This window comes from Pteropus alecto, unplaced genomic scaffold, assembly GCF_000325575.1.
Source record: "Pteropus alecto unplaced genomic scaffold, ASM32557v1 scaffold177, whole genome shotgun sequence".
Lineage (NCBI taxonomy): Eukaryota > Metazoa > Chordata > Mammalia > Chiroptera > Pteropodidae > Pteropus > Pteropus alecto.
This window is the reverse complement of record NW_006442207.1, coordinates 12468721-12483656: the sequence shown is the minus strand read 5'-3', so window position 1 is coordinate 12483656 and position 14936 is coordinate 12468721. Positions and strand designations below refer to the sequence as shown.

At 46.7% G+C, this 14936-nt stretch overlaps 1 protein-coding gene across 10 annotated transcripts in view; it reads left to right on the top strand.

Moving 5' to 3' along the window:
- SFXN2 (sideroflexin 2) overlaps positions 1 to 14068 on the top strand; it is a 16232-nt gene extending 2164 nt beyond the window's left edge. For 4 of the 10 annotated variants that reach the window (XM_006920901.3, XM_015596374.2, XM_025039128.1 and 1 more), the window contains 11 exons: positions 4723 to 4905; positions 5087 to 5257; positions 6239 to 6337; positions 7122 to 7197; positions 7501 to 7586; positions 8877 to 8937; positions 9305 to 9371; positions 10000 to 10049; positions 10385 to 10434; positions 12006 to 12053; positions 12843 to 14068. In XM_006920901.3, coding sequence (XP_006920963.1) covers positions 4745 to 4905; positions 5087 to 5257; positions 6239 to 6337; positions 7122 to 7197; positions 7501 to 7586; positions 8877 to 8937; positions 9305 to 9371; positions 10000 to 10049; positions 10385 to 10434; positions 12006 to 12053; positions 12843 to 12942 — 969 coding nt within the window. In that variant the 5' untranslated portion in view covers positions 4723 to 4744 and the 3' untranslated portion in view covers positions 12943 to 14068. Of the gene's footprint in view, positions 1 to 4722; positions 4906 to 5086; positions 5258 to 6238; positions 6338 to 7121; positions 7198 to 7500; positions 7587 to 8876; positions 8938 to 9304; positions 9372 to 9999; positions 10050 to 10136; positions 10280 to 10384; positions 10821 to 12005; positions 12054 to 12842 lie in introns of those variants that run through there. The other 6 variants (XM_025039127.1, XM_015596375.2, XR_003042837.1 and 3 more) reach the window with 5 other exon arrangements.
- The last annotated feature ends 868 nt before the right edge of the window (positions 14069 to 14936 follow it).

Below are 14936 nucleotides of genomic sequence, written 5' to 3'. Positions count from 1 at the left end.
CTCTCCTGGGTCAGTTGGGACTGGGCGACATGCCTGCAGGAGGCCAAGTCCGCTTGTCCTTGGAGGGCAGAACCCGGAGCCTTCCCATGGGCTCTGTGGTGCTCAAGGTGCCTACAGGCTTGTAATTTCCTTTTTTTCTTTTTCTTTTACAGTGTTTATTATTATTTTTTTAATTTTTATTTTTCAATTAGAGTTGACAGTCAATGTAATTTTCTATGTATGGAAAATCCATAGTTATGGTGAGTCTTCCAAGAAAAAAGACAAATGATCTAGTAGTAGAAAGTATAAGTTAAATCTGAAAAATTATTCCTAAAAAAAAAAAAAAAAAAGATGAGTAGGTGTTATTTAGTGAAGAGGGGAAGGAACAGCATTCTGGACAGGGAATGGCATTTGCAAAGGACTTGGGACAGGTGGCAACTTATTGCATTTAAGAAAGTCCCATGGCACTTGAAACTCAACATGTGAAAAGTCAAATTCACTGTTTCTTCCTTTAAAGCCTATTTTTCTATATTCTGTGTCTTAGCACATTATTGCCCACGTCAGAAACCCCAGCTATCCCTTTAGAAATTTGTGATGTGCCAGTTTGGCTAGGCCAAACAGAACTTCCCAGAACCCCGACTCTGGTATGTTTACAGCGGGCTACAAGGGACAAGTGGCCATTTTGTATCATGCACACACCTTCTGCCAGTTATTCCAGTCAAACACTAAGGGTTGTGGTGAAGGGATTTTGCAAATGTAAGTAAAGTCTCTAATGGGTTAGCTTTGAGTTAATATAAAGGGAAATTATCCTTCACAAGTAGCCTGACTTGGTCAGATGGAATCTCTTTAAAAAAGGACTAGGCTCCCTCTGTGGTTAGAGACTCCAGCCACAGCTGGACCTGCATGGCTCTCCTTTCCCCCAGGACTAGCCCTTCCTGTCTGCCTGCCCTGCTGGCCTCAGGGCAGTTACATAACTATTACATAAGCCAATTAGCTAATTCTTTGTACAAAATCAATTTTTATCAATATTATATATGTGTGTGTGTATGTAAAGGATATATATATATGCATACACGCGCGCGCGCACACACACACACACACACACACACGTATTTCCTACTGATTCTGCTTCTCTGGTTGAGCCTTGACTGATACAATATTCCTCCTCTACCCAATCACTTAGCGAATCCTCAGATTCTGATGCTTTAAAAGATTCTGTCCTTTTGGGTTCTCTTCTGTGTTCGGTGCATCTAGGTTCATTTGAGACCTACCTCTTGCCTGGATTATTGGGGTTCCCTTCCAGCTGGTCTCTCTGCCTCCTGTGAGGTCCTACTACATCATGTCCATTCTCACGTGATTGCCCAGAGTGTTCTTTCTAAACTTCACAAATGATCTTGCCACTCTTAAAATCTTTTAATGGCGTCCTGAAATTTTCAGACAAAAGTTCAAAAGCCTTAGCTTTTCGTATGACTCCAATTTCTCTCCTCTCAGCATATTGGTGGTACTTTTGAAAACTTGTATACCAATTGCCCTAGAGTTTGCAATATACATTTACAACTAATTCAAGTCCACTGTCAGATAACACTATACCACTTCACTGATAGTGCAAATACCTTACAACAGTATTCCCAATTCCTCTCATTCTTTATATTGTTGCTGTCATTCATTTTACTTATCCACAGATACAACCACTGAATACATTGTTGCTATTATTATTTTGAATGAACTGTTTATCTGTTAACTGTTAACAATTAGAATAAGAAAAATAATGATTTTATTTTACCTTCATTTATTCCTTTTTCACATTCTTTATGTAGATCAGAGTTCATGACCTATATTTCTTTCTCTCTGAAGAACTTCTTTTGATATCTTGCAAGTTATGCCTCTTGGTGACAAATTCTTTCAATTTTGTTTGAGAAAGTCCTTATTTCTTCGTCATTTTTAAAGGACCGTTTTGCTAGATACAGAATTCTAGATTGATGGGTTTTTTTCCTTTCAACACTTTAAATATTTCACTCTGCTCCTGCTTGCGTGGTTTCTGAAGAGAAGTCCGATGTAATTTTTATCTTTGCTCCCCTTTAAGTAGGTGTTTTTTCCCTCCCTCTGGCTTCTTTCTTGATTTTCTTTGTCTTGATTTTCTGCAGCTTGAATCTACACCTATGCCTAGGTGTAGATTTTTTTGGCATTTATCATGCTTGGTGTTCGCTGAGCCTCTTAGATCTGTGGTTTGGTATCTGTCATTAATTTTGGAAAATAGTAATTCTTCAAATAGTCTTTTCTCTCTACTCCTCCTGGTATTCCCATTCCGTGTATGTTATTACACCTTTTGTAATCATCCCAAGGTTCTTGGCTATTCTATTCTGCTTTTTATTTCTTTTTTCTTTTTTCAGTTTGGGGATTTTCTATCAACGCATATTCAAGCACACTAATTCTTTCTTCAGGCATGTCCAGTCTACCGATGAGCCCATCAAAGGCACTCTTCATTTTTGTTACAATATTTCTTATTTCTAACATTTCCTTTTGATTCTTTCTTAGAGTTTCCATCTCCCTGCTTACATTATCCATTTGTTCTTGCATGTTGTCCACTTTCCCGTTAGCATCCTTAGCATATTAATTATAGTTATTTGAAGTTCCCAGTTTATTAATTCCAAAATCTCTATCATCTGGTTCTGATACTTGCTCTGTCTCTACAAACTAAAAGTCAGGTATGATATATATGAGGTTTTATGTTTATCTGGCAAGGAGCTAGGCTGTGTTTCCTATCTGCTAAATCTGTAGTTGGCAAAGACTAAAATTTCCTCTGGTATCCTTGTATTTTTTCTCGTTCTATCTTCGGGTTTCTAGAGATTTCTTCTTAAGTAAGGTCTGAGACTTGCATTTCTATAGTCCTGTGATCAGGTCTCAGTCTTTGAGTAAGCTTGCACCTCTGGACCTTCCCAAGTGCTTCTCAGTCTCCCCTCACTCCCTTCAGATAGGACAGGAAGGCTAGAAAGGGCTGGAGTTGAGTATTTCCCTTCCCCCAAGTCAATTAGGTTCCGGTAAGTTTCCTTTGCGGACAGACAGGCCTCGTTAAGGACCGAGGGCTCTGGGTACACTTCAAAATGGCTACTTTCCCCATCTCTCTGTCAGAAGCAGCAGAGGATTCTTTTCTGATCTTCACCTAAAGAACCTAGTAGACTCCAGGAGGTAAAACTCACAAAACAGTGATGCCTACCCCTTCCACCCCCACTCAAGATTCAATCCCCATTTGTCGACACTAGGCTCCCAGCAATTTGTCAATAACAATTTAAGTTTTCCATGGTACTTGCCCCGGGGGGCTTCTGCTCCTGATAAGCTCTGATTCTCTGTACCTATCTACCTGTCTCTCCAGATTTGGAGGTGGTGGTTTGCCCTCAATTCTGTGATTGGTTTTAGAAGAATTGTTGATTTGTAGTCTGTTCAGCTTTTTTCTTATTTTGAGGATAGGAATGACAATGTCCAAGCTCCTTCCATGACGGACCTGCCTTAGCTTTTCGAGTCATGGATTCCAGAACCCCGTTATAGACGAGAGTTCTGAAGTAAATCAGGCTGAATTAAAGTCCTGGCTCTGCCAATGGCTAATGCTTGTGTGACTTGGTAAAGTTCCTTATCCGCACCTTGGTTTTCTTATCCATAAAATGGGATTAAATTAAAGATTATCTTACAGGGTAATGGTGAAGATGGATTCAGAAAGTACATGTGAGGCACTAAGCAAAGTGTCTAGTGTAGACTAGCTCAGTAGTGTGACATGTTATCATCATCCCCACGTGCACTGTGTGCTCTCAGTGCTGGCTCCTCTTTATGCCTGAGATACTGCTCTTCCACCTGTCTAACTCGTACACATCCTTCAAAACATCGTTTATTTCTTATACATACAAAGCGTGTTCAGAATCCCTCATCCATTTTAGAGAAGGTGATCATGTAACTTATCATCCAAATTGGGACACTTTTGAGAGTAGGGGGAGTGCTATGATACTTACCCCAGGCCAACAGTCCCAGGCAAACTGGGAGATACGGTCATCTCAGTTCCGGATGCCTCGTCTCTGGCTTTCCACTGCTCCCAGTGTCCGTCAGCAGCATTGTTCCCACTGCCGTCCTTGTCGATTTACTTGTTTGTTTACCTCCTATTCTGAAACTCCTTGAGGGCAGGTGTGGCACCTCACACATAGCCACGGACCGGGATCTCTCACATACACTAAATGACGAAGGCGTTGTGTCATGTTCATTTCCACTTTACTCGTGATCATTTCTGCCTTCAGTGTGATCCCATGCCTTCTACCTCCTTCAGATAAATCTCTTCTGTCTGCTGGGGCCTCACTCACAGTCCACCTCTTCTGGGAAGTCCCCTTTGATTACTAGGTTCCCCCGGCACCCACCCCCAACCCCGCCACTTCCTATATCATCGTTGCTGTACATATTATATACTGTTCCACCGGTGGGCTCTTGTTCCCCAGTCAGACTCATCTCCCCAAGGACAGGCACTGTGTTGTCCCTTTGTCCAGTCTCCCCCACAGCATGATCAGCACAGGGCTGGCCACCAGTAGGCACTCAGGAAACACATGTTGGTACCCAATTGCTCAGTTTGGTGACTCTTCACTGAAGCCTTCCTAAACAGGGTTTGATGGGGCCAATTCATGGTGAAAGCAGGCAGTCCATCACAGTGGGAGGTGCTCAGGGCAGGCTTTGATTTGGGCGACAGTCTTCATTTTCCCTGTGTTCCTTAAGTCCACAGTTGTGTGTGAACGAGATGGAGGCCGACCTGTCTGACTTTAACATCGATGCCCCCCGTTGGGACCAGTGCACTTTCTTGGGGCGGGTGAAGCACTTTTTCAATATCACAGACCCCCGCACTGTCCTGGTACCAGAGCGGGAGCTGGACTGGGCCAAGGTGATGGTGGAGAAGAGCAGGTGAGCGGTTATGGGAGGGGGCCGGAAGCATTGGGGCAACATTGGTGGGTCCTCTAGGGAGGAGATGCAAACTGAAGATGAGGAAATAGGCAAAGATCTCAGGAAGGAGGGAGAAATGAGAGCAGGATGACTCGGGGTTGGGGGGCAGGGAGGTAACTCTGCCTATTGTCCTTGGTGGCAGGATGGGGATTGTGCCCCCAGGTACCCAGGTGGAGCAGCTGCTGTATGCCAAGAAGCTCTATGACTCGGCCTTCCACCCTGACACTGGGGAGAAGATGAACGTCATTGGACGGATGTCCTTTCAGGTCCCTGGTGGTATGATCATCACGGGCTTCATGCTTCAGTTCTACAGGTGGGACCCAGGAGCAAGGAAGTGGGAGGTGTAAGCCGCTTGGATCAGCTAGTCAGGGAGCCCTATTACAATCATAATTATGGCCATCTTTATTGATCCCTTATCAGATACCAGGCACCATGCTAAATTCTTTGCATATATTGCCTCCTTTAATATCTTTGACAATCCTACAGAGAGTACTGTTATCATCTCCATTTTATATATAAGGAACTGAGGTTCTAGATAGGTTATATAATTTGCCCAAGTTTACACAGCCAAAATATATGGGTGCCTGGATTTTGACTGATGCGTTCCTTTCTAGAACTCTCAACAAATAAGCTATTCTATTTCCTTCTTTAAGAAATACTTCTTCAACAATGAATTTAATGTATTTTTATACTGTAATATCCCAGTAAAAAATTAGGAAGACCCTTTCAGCCCAGTTGAGAGAGAATACACTTTGTAGCTGCTGGGTGTAGGACTCCTCCCCCTCCCCCTCTTCCTTCTTTCCCCTTCCCTCCCTCATGCATTCATTTGTCCAGTTATTGAGCCAGGTGTCGAGAATATAAAGACTTTAGTCCCTCCCTTAAGGAGCTCCTAGTTTTGTTGAAGTGACCAAGAAGTGAACAGTTACAGCCCAGTTTGCTAAGTAGTAGGCTGAGGTGAGAATATGGAGTTGTGGGACCAGGGGACATGGAATGACTGTGCCTCAGGAAGGGCAGGGTAAGGGTAAAGCAGGTTCCAAGGAGGACATGATTTAACCACGTATGGAACGGAGGATTTAAACAGCAGGATTTGACCACGTGTGGAACGGAGTGTGTGCGTGCGTGCGTGCGTGCACGCACGTGTGTGTATTCCAGGCAGAGGGGTGAGCCTGTGCAAAAGCCCAAGTGCATAAAACAGCATGGGAGCAGTTTGGGAAACAGCAGGTAATGTGGTTTGACTGATGTACACCAAGCCCTCCCTTCCACCCTCTCCTCGCCGGGCCTCCCTTGCTGGTAGGACGATGCCGGCGGTCATCTTCTGGCAGTGGGTGAACCAGTCCTTCAATGCCTTAGTCAACTACACCAACAGGAATGCAGCTTCCCCCACGTCGGTCAGGTAGGAGACCTGAACCCCGGGCTGTCCACGTGGGTCTGGAGCAGGTGGCTGTCTTTTTGCCTCTGAGGGAGCAGCCCTTCTAAAAGGTTCCCGAGTGGTCAGTCCTCCCTGGGTGGGGCTTGCCCTGGGCACGTGACCAAGTCTCCCTTTTCCAGGTTCGAAAGTATTGTCTTAGGCTAACTAGAGAGTATCTTCTTTCTAGACCAATTCAAAATGTATTAATTCTACAGACTTTTCTTCTACACTCATTGTACAAATAGTTCTTGAGTGTATCTTACGTGCCAGGCATGGTTCTAGGTGCTGGGGATACATTTGAGTAAGATGTGTGTGGTCCCTGTTCTTGCAGAGTTTAAGGTCTTTGAAGGAAACGATCGCAATAATCTCAGATTGTGATTGCTGCCATTAAGGAAATAAACAGGTGACAAGATAGAGAACAGCAGAGAGGTGTCTATGTAGACAGGCTGGTCAGGGAGGTCCTTCTGCACAGCTGACGTTTCAGCTGAGTTCTGGGAAAAAAAAGCCCAGGGAAGGATTCCCCAGATGGGGAGCAGGAGTGTGCAGAGGTTCTGAAGTAGAAAAGGCTTGGCATGTTTAAAATACTGAAAGGAGGCCCAGGGGGCTAGAGCATCGTGAGTTTGGAGAAGTCACAAGACGACACTGGGGACAGATCACATGAGCTTCTCTGACATGAAGCCTCATTTCCAGAATTTCTCACTCAAGCCATGGGTCATCAGGGCTGAGCTATCAGGACTCCCTACTCCCAAGCATCTCTTTCCTTCACTAGGCAGATGGCCCTTTCCTACATCACAGCCACAACCACCGCGGTGGCCACTGCTGTGGGCATGAACATGTTGACAAAGGTACTTACTGTCTGGGCTGCTGTGGGCTTGGTGGCCACAAGGGGGCAGCAAAGTCTTAGGAAAAACTAGGCATTTCCCCTAGTCTAGGTGAGCTGGCCAGAGCCCAGCCACGTCATGGGAAATACTGCGGGGCTGTCCCCAGGTTGGTCTTTCTCTGGCCTTTGAGGGAGTTTGGGTTCCCAGATGGGTGTCCGAATGTGTGGCAGTAGTGAGATAGGATTTCTTGTTTAATGGTCCTTAAGCCCCTCTACTCCCATCTTGCAGGGAGCCTGAATAACTCCCATTGTTTCCTTCCCCCAACAGAGAGCTCCACCCCTGGTGGGCCGCTGGGTGCCTTTTGCTGCTGTGGCTGCTGCTAACTGTGTCAACATCCCAATGATGAGACAGCAGTGAGTACAGGGGTCCCTTTTCCTACCTACAAGCCTCGAGGTCAGCAGGGAAACCAAGGCAAGAAACCATGGCAGTGGGTGATTTCTTTGGGCTGAGGTGGGTGTGGGGAAGTTGGCGAGGCTATGCCCCTGTAGGGTCCCTGAGGATTGGTTGCTCCAGCACTGTTGGCCACAGGAGGGGCGGCTAACTCATTTTAATCTGTAATGAGTGTTATGGGAGTCATTTTTTGGGTGGTGTGGAATGGGGGGTGATAGGGTGGACCTGTGGGATTTTATACTAGATCAAGTCCTTTCAACTGCAACTGTATTTAAGTTATGAACTCTGCCTACTTCCAAAGCCCTGAGAATGGCTTACAGAATAAAATGTAGCAGAGCGAGGCGTCCAAAGATAGAACAGAAGCAAGAGGCTTTGAAAGAAGCCAGAGGAGTAGATAGATGTTTTCCAGGCACCCTGGCTTTAAGCTTTGCAACGGGAGAGGTAAAAGGAAAAAACCCATGTGTCTCACGTTCTTATTTCTTAACAGGAGAAAGCATAGATGTTCCTCTGTTAAAAGATTCAATGATGTAATGCATGCAAAGCCCTCAGAATTGTATCTAGAATGTAACAAATGCAACATAAGTGTTAGCTGTTATTGCTACTGTTGTCATCCTCATCTTCATCATCATCACTAATATCTACAAGCCGCATTTTCTTGGGACTACTAGTAAATGGAAATTTATCACCCTGGCAGAAAGAGCACACTACCAGAATAGTTGTGCGTACACATTGCTCCTCTCCTCTTTCTTCCTCCCATCCATTTCCTCCTTCCCAACAAATGAATGAGTCCCAGCCACTTACCCAGTCTTGGCTTGAGTAATGTCAAGAACTGGCCTGAGTATAACAGCCAGAGCAACTACTGTTGATGGTGCAGTCACTCAGTGTCAGACACTGGACTAAGAAAGCACGTTGCAGGCATTATCCCGTTTAATCCTCACCAAGTCCTATGAAGTGAGTGCTGTGATTATCCCCATTTTGCAGATGAAGAGTCTTTAGAGGACTCAAGAGGAGACACATACTCTGCAGTTTCAGGATTCAACCTAGGCATTCTGGGTGTAGGGCTAGCTCTCTTAGCTACTGTCCTAGGTCACTTCTGAGATAGCCCTCACTGGAGCGCAGAAGGACGATCACAGGGCCAGGCTGCAGGAGGTGGCTTCCTAGCACTCGAGAGCCCTTGGTTCCCTGGTGTGACACATCACTGGCAGGCTTCTAGCACCCCTTTCCCAAGTCCAGCAACTCCTGTCTCTGTTTAGGGAACTCATCCAGGGCATCTGCGTGAAGGACACGAACCACAATGAAATTGGTCATTCCCGGGTAAGCAGAGGCATTTCTCTGGGTGGGAGGAGGGAATTTCCTCTCGAGTCCCGTCCTGTCCATAGTGGTCAGGAGGCCTGGGCTCCGTTATAGGCTACCCCTGACTCCATTCTCATTCCCATTGATTTTTTTCTACATTTCCCTGATTAGGACATTTCTCATGTCCTTTCTCCATCATTTCTGGTACTGAAGCCATAAAACTCTGGCTGGGTGGGAGAGGATCTGGTGAGGTTACTCAGCCTCTGGCAGGTCCAACCCTTCCCCTTTACCAGCTCAGACTTGGTGGTGACCCTGACCCAGCCCTCTGGTGCAGCCCATGGATACAGGATAAGGTCATTTCTGACAATTTAATCTTTTCTGCCCTCAGAGAGCTGCAGCCATCGGCATCACCCAAGTGGTTATTTCTCGGATCACCATGGCAGCCCCTGGCATGAGTAAGATGGAGAAGCCTTCCCATCCTGGGGGTGCCTGGAACACATGATGAAGGCCTCAGCCTCACTCAGCTTTTGGGTGGGAGGTGGGACCCCAGCCTCCACAGCCATGCTTCTCTAGCTGGTTTGCTTGAGTGCTGAAAGCCATGAGAGAACCACACTGTAGTTCCTAAAACATCAGTAAAAATCAGAGATTTGGGGGAGAAAGTTCTTTTCAGTCAACAAATATTTCTTAAGTACTTTCAACATGCTGAACACAGTGCGGGGTGTGAGGAGACTGTGGTAGAGGAAATAACCCCCCTTTACTGGTTGTGCCTCCAGCAAGGGCACGTTAGAAAGTAGGGTACATAATCTGTTTGCATGAGCCTTCAAGGATAGTTTTGAGTTTTGAGAAGGACACTTTGGGCCTGCAGTACATGTGCTGTTATTGCAGGTGGGCAGGTTGAGAAGTGTGAGAAGCACCCTTCTGCTGGGACTTGGGGGACAGGCTGCCATATTTCCCCCAAATGAGAAGTATTTTCTGGAACTTCTGGAGAGAGAGGGGGAATCATTCAGTCCCTGATCTGACTTGGGAAAGGGGTCTTAAGGAGAATCTTACAGGTCTTCCTAGCTTCTTGCTGGTCTCTTTCAGTCTTGCTGCCGGTCATCATGGAAAGGCTGGAGAAGCTGCGTTTCATGAAGGTGAGTGGTGTTCCCTTTTGCCTCTTCCCTGCCCAGAGTCCCCCAACCACACGCAGGAGTTCCTGATCACCTCATCCTTCCCTCTAGCTACCAGCCTTCATCCCACCCACGTAGAGCCTGTACCAGACCCCACCGGCTGCCCACTTTAGACACCACAGCCGGTTGTTCGATCTTGTCTGTGAAGAGCAAGGAGAGCCCCTTCTCCCCTTCAGGGCAAGCAGTGCATACCTGTGGGTGTCTAGCTGGCTGATTGGTGGCAGGGCAGGTGGGACAGGTGTGGGGTTCACCTTAAGGTATATAAGTCCCATGTGGGTCTTTCTTTTGTTTTTATGCAGAAAGTCAAGGTCCTGCACGCGCCATTGCAGGTTACGCTGTCTGGGTGCTTGTGAGTAATGTATTTTCTTGGTTTGGGTTCTCCGGTGGCTGAGGCACCCAAGATCTGTCTTCTTGTTTCACCCTTGTTGGAGAACATGGACTCCTTTACCTGACTTCCAAGGTACCCAGGCTCAGAACACCTGTGGCCCGTCTGGAGAGCTCTTGCCCCATCTTTTTGGAGGGTGTCGGGCTGCCTAGGGTTCATGCACACATCCGTATGAGAAGCAGAGTGCTTGGGTGCCCTCCTGTCCCAAGATCTCCCCTGTGACTTCAAGCCTTAAGAAGAGACGAAAATGATGAGACAATCTTACCACAAAAAAGAAATGATAATTATTTGACGTGATAGAGGTGTCATTGTAATATATAAATATATCGAATCCACACATACATCTTAAACTCGTACAATGTTTTATGTCAGTCATATTTCAATAAAACAGATAGATAAATAGATAAAATAAATGAAGAGACAAAAATGATGTGACAGCCTGGGGCTGTCAAGTGTCACAGCCTGGGGCTGTCAAGTGTCCCAGCCTGACCCAGGAGGAAAACACCCCCCGTCATGGCAGCATCTTAGGTGCCTGCCATCGGCTGGACATGTCCTACCATTAATTGTGTTTCGCAGGGCTACAGGGCTAATGACGGTGGCAACAACTATCATTGACTGAAAGTGCCCTCTGTGCCAATGCTTCACAGCTATAACTTCACTTAATAACCTCAGCCCTGGAGGTATATATACTGTCATCATCATCTTTTACAAAAAAAGAAACTGAGGCTTAGAGAGATGAAGGAACTTGCCCCAGGGTACATAGCTGGTAATTGCTGGAGCCGTGATTGGTCCTCGGCAGTCTAACGTGCTATGCTATCTTCTGCCTATTGAGTTACCACTGAATGAGCAGTTACCAGGGGCTGCGTGCTGTACATGTGTTATCAGGTCTTCACACTAACCCTGCAAAGTAGGCACTCTTGTCCTCCCTCTGCTGCCTCAGAGGTGATGTGCCCAGACTGCTCGTTTAGTAAGCAGCAAAGCTGGGATATGAACCCAGGTCTGTTAAGACTCCTGGAGGACATGGTCCTGGACCCACATCTGAGAACTGGTTAGAAATAAAGACTCTCAAGCCCTTCCCCAGACCTGCTGAATCAGGTCTACATTTTTACAAGCCCCTGGAGCTGTCCGTAGGCACATCGAAGTTGGAAAAACCCTGCCCTTTACTGTTCTCTGACGTCCAGCTGTTCACAGAATAGAGGAGCAGGACCTCAGGGTTCACACCCCTCGCTGCTTTCCCTGCACATCAGCGGGTGCCTGTGGTCCTTAGGGCTGCTGCTCGCACTCCCCAGGGACATCGTTGTCTTCTTCATCTGCTTGAATGACAGGGGTGGATGGGGGCGTTGGGACTGATTTTATCCTGTGCCGAAATGAGCGTCCTGGCACTGGGAGGCTGGAGAAGGGGTGGAGGGAGAGGTGCTGTGGGAAGCAGGCCAGGTGAAGGAGCGTCTCTGCCCGCTGCGAGGGCCCCAGGGACAGGGCGTGGGAGGGCCCGTGGGGAGATGCCCCCTAACACGTTGGTTTCTCCTTCCTTTCAGCCTCATCTTCATGGTGCCGGTGGCATGTGGGCTCTTCCCGCAGAAATGGTATCAGCTGCTCATGCCTCACTTTGTTTGGCCAGATGTCCTGTCTCTGCCCTCCCTGACCTGCTTGCTGTCGTGAAGGAGCGGGGGAGGGGCAGGAAGGGCAGTATTTGTCCAGGGACAAGTGCCCATCGGCCTTAACTCTGGGCCTCTTAAGCCCATATGAATGGAAACCAGGCACATGCTAAGGGGCAGAGGGATGAATTGCTCCCTCCCAGGGGAGCAAGGACTGCCTTGGAGAGAAGGTGGGGGAAACAACAAGGGGCTGTCCCTGCTGGGTGGGTACATCTCTCTTGCCTGGGCTTTGAGACTGAACAAGGGGACAGGTACTGATTTTGGCTCATGTTTGCCAGATCACTTGGACCTCTCCACTTGCATGTCATGGAAGGGGAGGTGAGGAGAAAAGGGAGGAAGGCAAGGGGAAGGGAAGCGTCAGACTTGGTTGGGGAGAAGGACTAGCTCCAGGAGCCCAGGCGTAGCTTGGATGTGTACTGAGAAGATGATGCCAGTCTCCCCTTAGTCAACTCAGCAGTCATCTGCTGGGCATTCCCTGAGTTCTGAGAGCTTTGCTTGTAATCTTGTGGAGAAGATGGAAGCTTAGTGCCGAGAGAACCCAGTCAGGCCTGAACAGAGGTAAAAGTAACATATTGTGGTGTACAGAGGCCATTACTAATTCTGATGGAGAAATTGGAAAGGGTTTCTTAGAGGGGGCATTCGAGTTGGACTTTATCTAAGGGTAATTTGCTGCTGTTATCCAGGTGGCAGGCTCATAACCCCCTTCTCTCTTCTCAGCAAATTGCCAGTTTCCTATCTGGAACCAGAGCTCCAAGACACCATCAAGGCCAAGTATGGAGAACTCGTACCTTACGTCTACTTCAATAAGGGTCTCTAAATGCCCTACCCCAGCAAGGACCAGTCTATACCCATATTCACCAGGCTCCTCCTTACCTGCTGTGTAGACCTGTGCCCCCCTTCCTCTTTGCCAACAGGGCCGGAAGGCCAGGGTGGGTCTGCGTGCGGTGGTGGTAGTCGGGGGCGCGAGGGTGCCTCCTGCTTCTACTCAGGCACTTGGTTTATTGGGCTCCAGGGGATGAAAGTGAACAAGGGGAGAAAGACCAAGTCTTCTATCAGCTCCCCGCTTAACTCTCATCCCCTGGAGACCAGGAGCTGAGTCCCCTACAGAGAGAAGTTGGTGGGGCATGAGGGCGACACTCAAGCAAAACATTTGGAAAAATTAGGAAGTCTTTGGGCTTCTGGTTCTAGCCAGGATTGAGGAAGAGCTCCTGGGACAAAGAAGCTTCTACCTTTCTTTCCTCTTCCCTTCCTCATTATCTCTCAAGCTATAGAACCTTTATCCATGCAGTTCTAGCCAACTCAGGAAGGGGGAGGGCCTAGTCAGTGTCACCTTGGGGCTCATCTCCACTCTTCCTCATCCTCCTCCCCACTGCCCCAGTTGGAAAGGTTCTTCGGGAGTACTGCTAACCTTGAGTTTATCAGGCACCCAGGAGTTCTCTGTGCCAAAAAAAGTCATTGTGTGAGGCAGCAGAGTTCCACAGGGCTTCAAGCCCTGTCAAGTGATACTAACTTTGATATCCTGCTGGGAAACCATGTCCGATTTTACTTCTGTGTGTTTAAAAGATAATTCTACTAACTGTGAGTAAAAAGGATGTATGTAAACGTTAGCCACACATTTTAATGGGTATAATTTCCTGGCTGCCTCCTTTCCTCAGCCTGTTGGGTTAAACACCAAAGAAAGACTGGTGTGTACTGACCAGGAAAAGGAAGTTTTATTTGGACTCCTCTAAGAGGAAATCAGCGAGGACCAAAAAGCCTTAAAGGACACAACAAAGCACAGCCACTGCCCTTCCCAACTTGGCTGCTGTAGGTGATTTCTCAAGCTCTCTAGGGAACTGTTGTGGGTTTACCTGGGGTGGATGTCTGTATAAGTTGTCTAGTAGAATTTACTGATCATTCAAAGGATATCACTGTGAATCGAATAAATTTCTTGAAATAGCACACCAAGCTGTCTGCAGACTGAGTTAATAATGCCTGAATGAAAAGCAGGTTCTGGCCTTTGTCCTTGGCATGGAAAAGGATATCACAACTCTAAGAGGACCTGCCTGTCTGAAGCTGGGCGGCCATTGTTTATTTTGCTTATTACTGAGGAAAAATCCACCTGTCTTTGCTAGAAGCTGCAGAAGTCTCTTAGAATGGGAGCTGTGTTGCCTCAAAGCAGGAGCTGGCAAACCATGGCTCAAGGGCCCAAATCTGTCTGCTACCTGTTTTTATGTGCCTGGAAAATGAGAATGGTTTTTATATTTTTAAAGAGTTGTGAAATAAAAACACTGTGACAGAGACCCAATGTATGTGGTGTACAAACCCTAAAATATTTATTCTCTGACCCTTTACACAAAGTTTCCCCTGGAGAAATCGTTCTTAAAAATATGCATCAGGATCACCTGGAAGGCTTGTTAAAACAGATTGTAGGGCCCCATCCCCAGAATTTCCAATTATGTAGGCCTGGGGTGGAGTTTGAGAATTTGCATTTCTGGTAATTTTCCAGTGACGGGCGATTCTGTTGCTCTGGGGACCACACTCTTAAGGATCTCTGCTCTAAAGAGAGAGGGCCTCCCTGAGGTCAAATAACTGGCTGTCATTTGATTTTCCCTCATTTTTTAAAATTAATATATAATTTGTATAACAAATTCATCTTTTTAAAGTGTACATACAATTAGTGGTTTTTTGTATACTCACAAAGTTGTATGACCATCGTCACTATCTAATTCCAGGACATTTTAATTACCCCCAATGATTTTTAGTATATTCACAGAATTATGTGACCATCACCACTATCTAATTCCAGAATTCTATACCCACCAGCAGTCA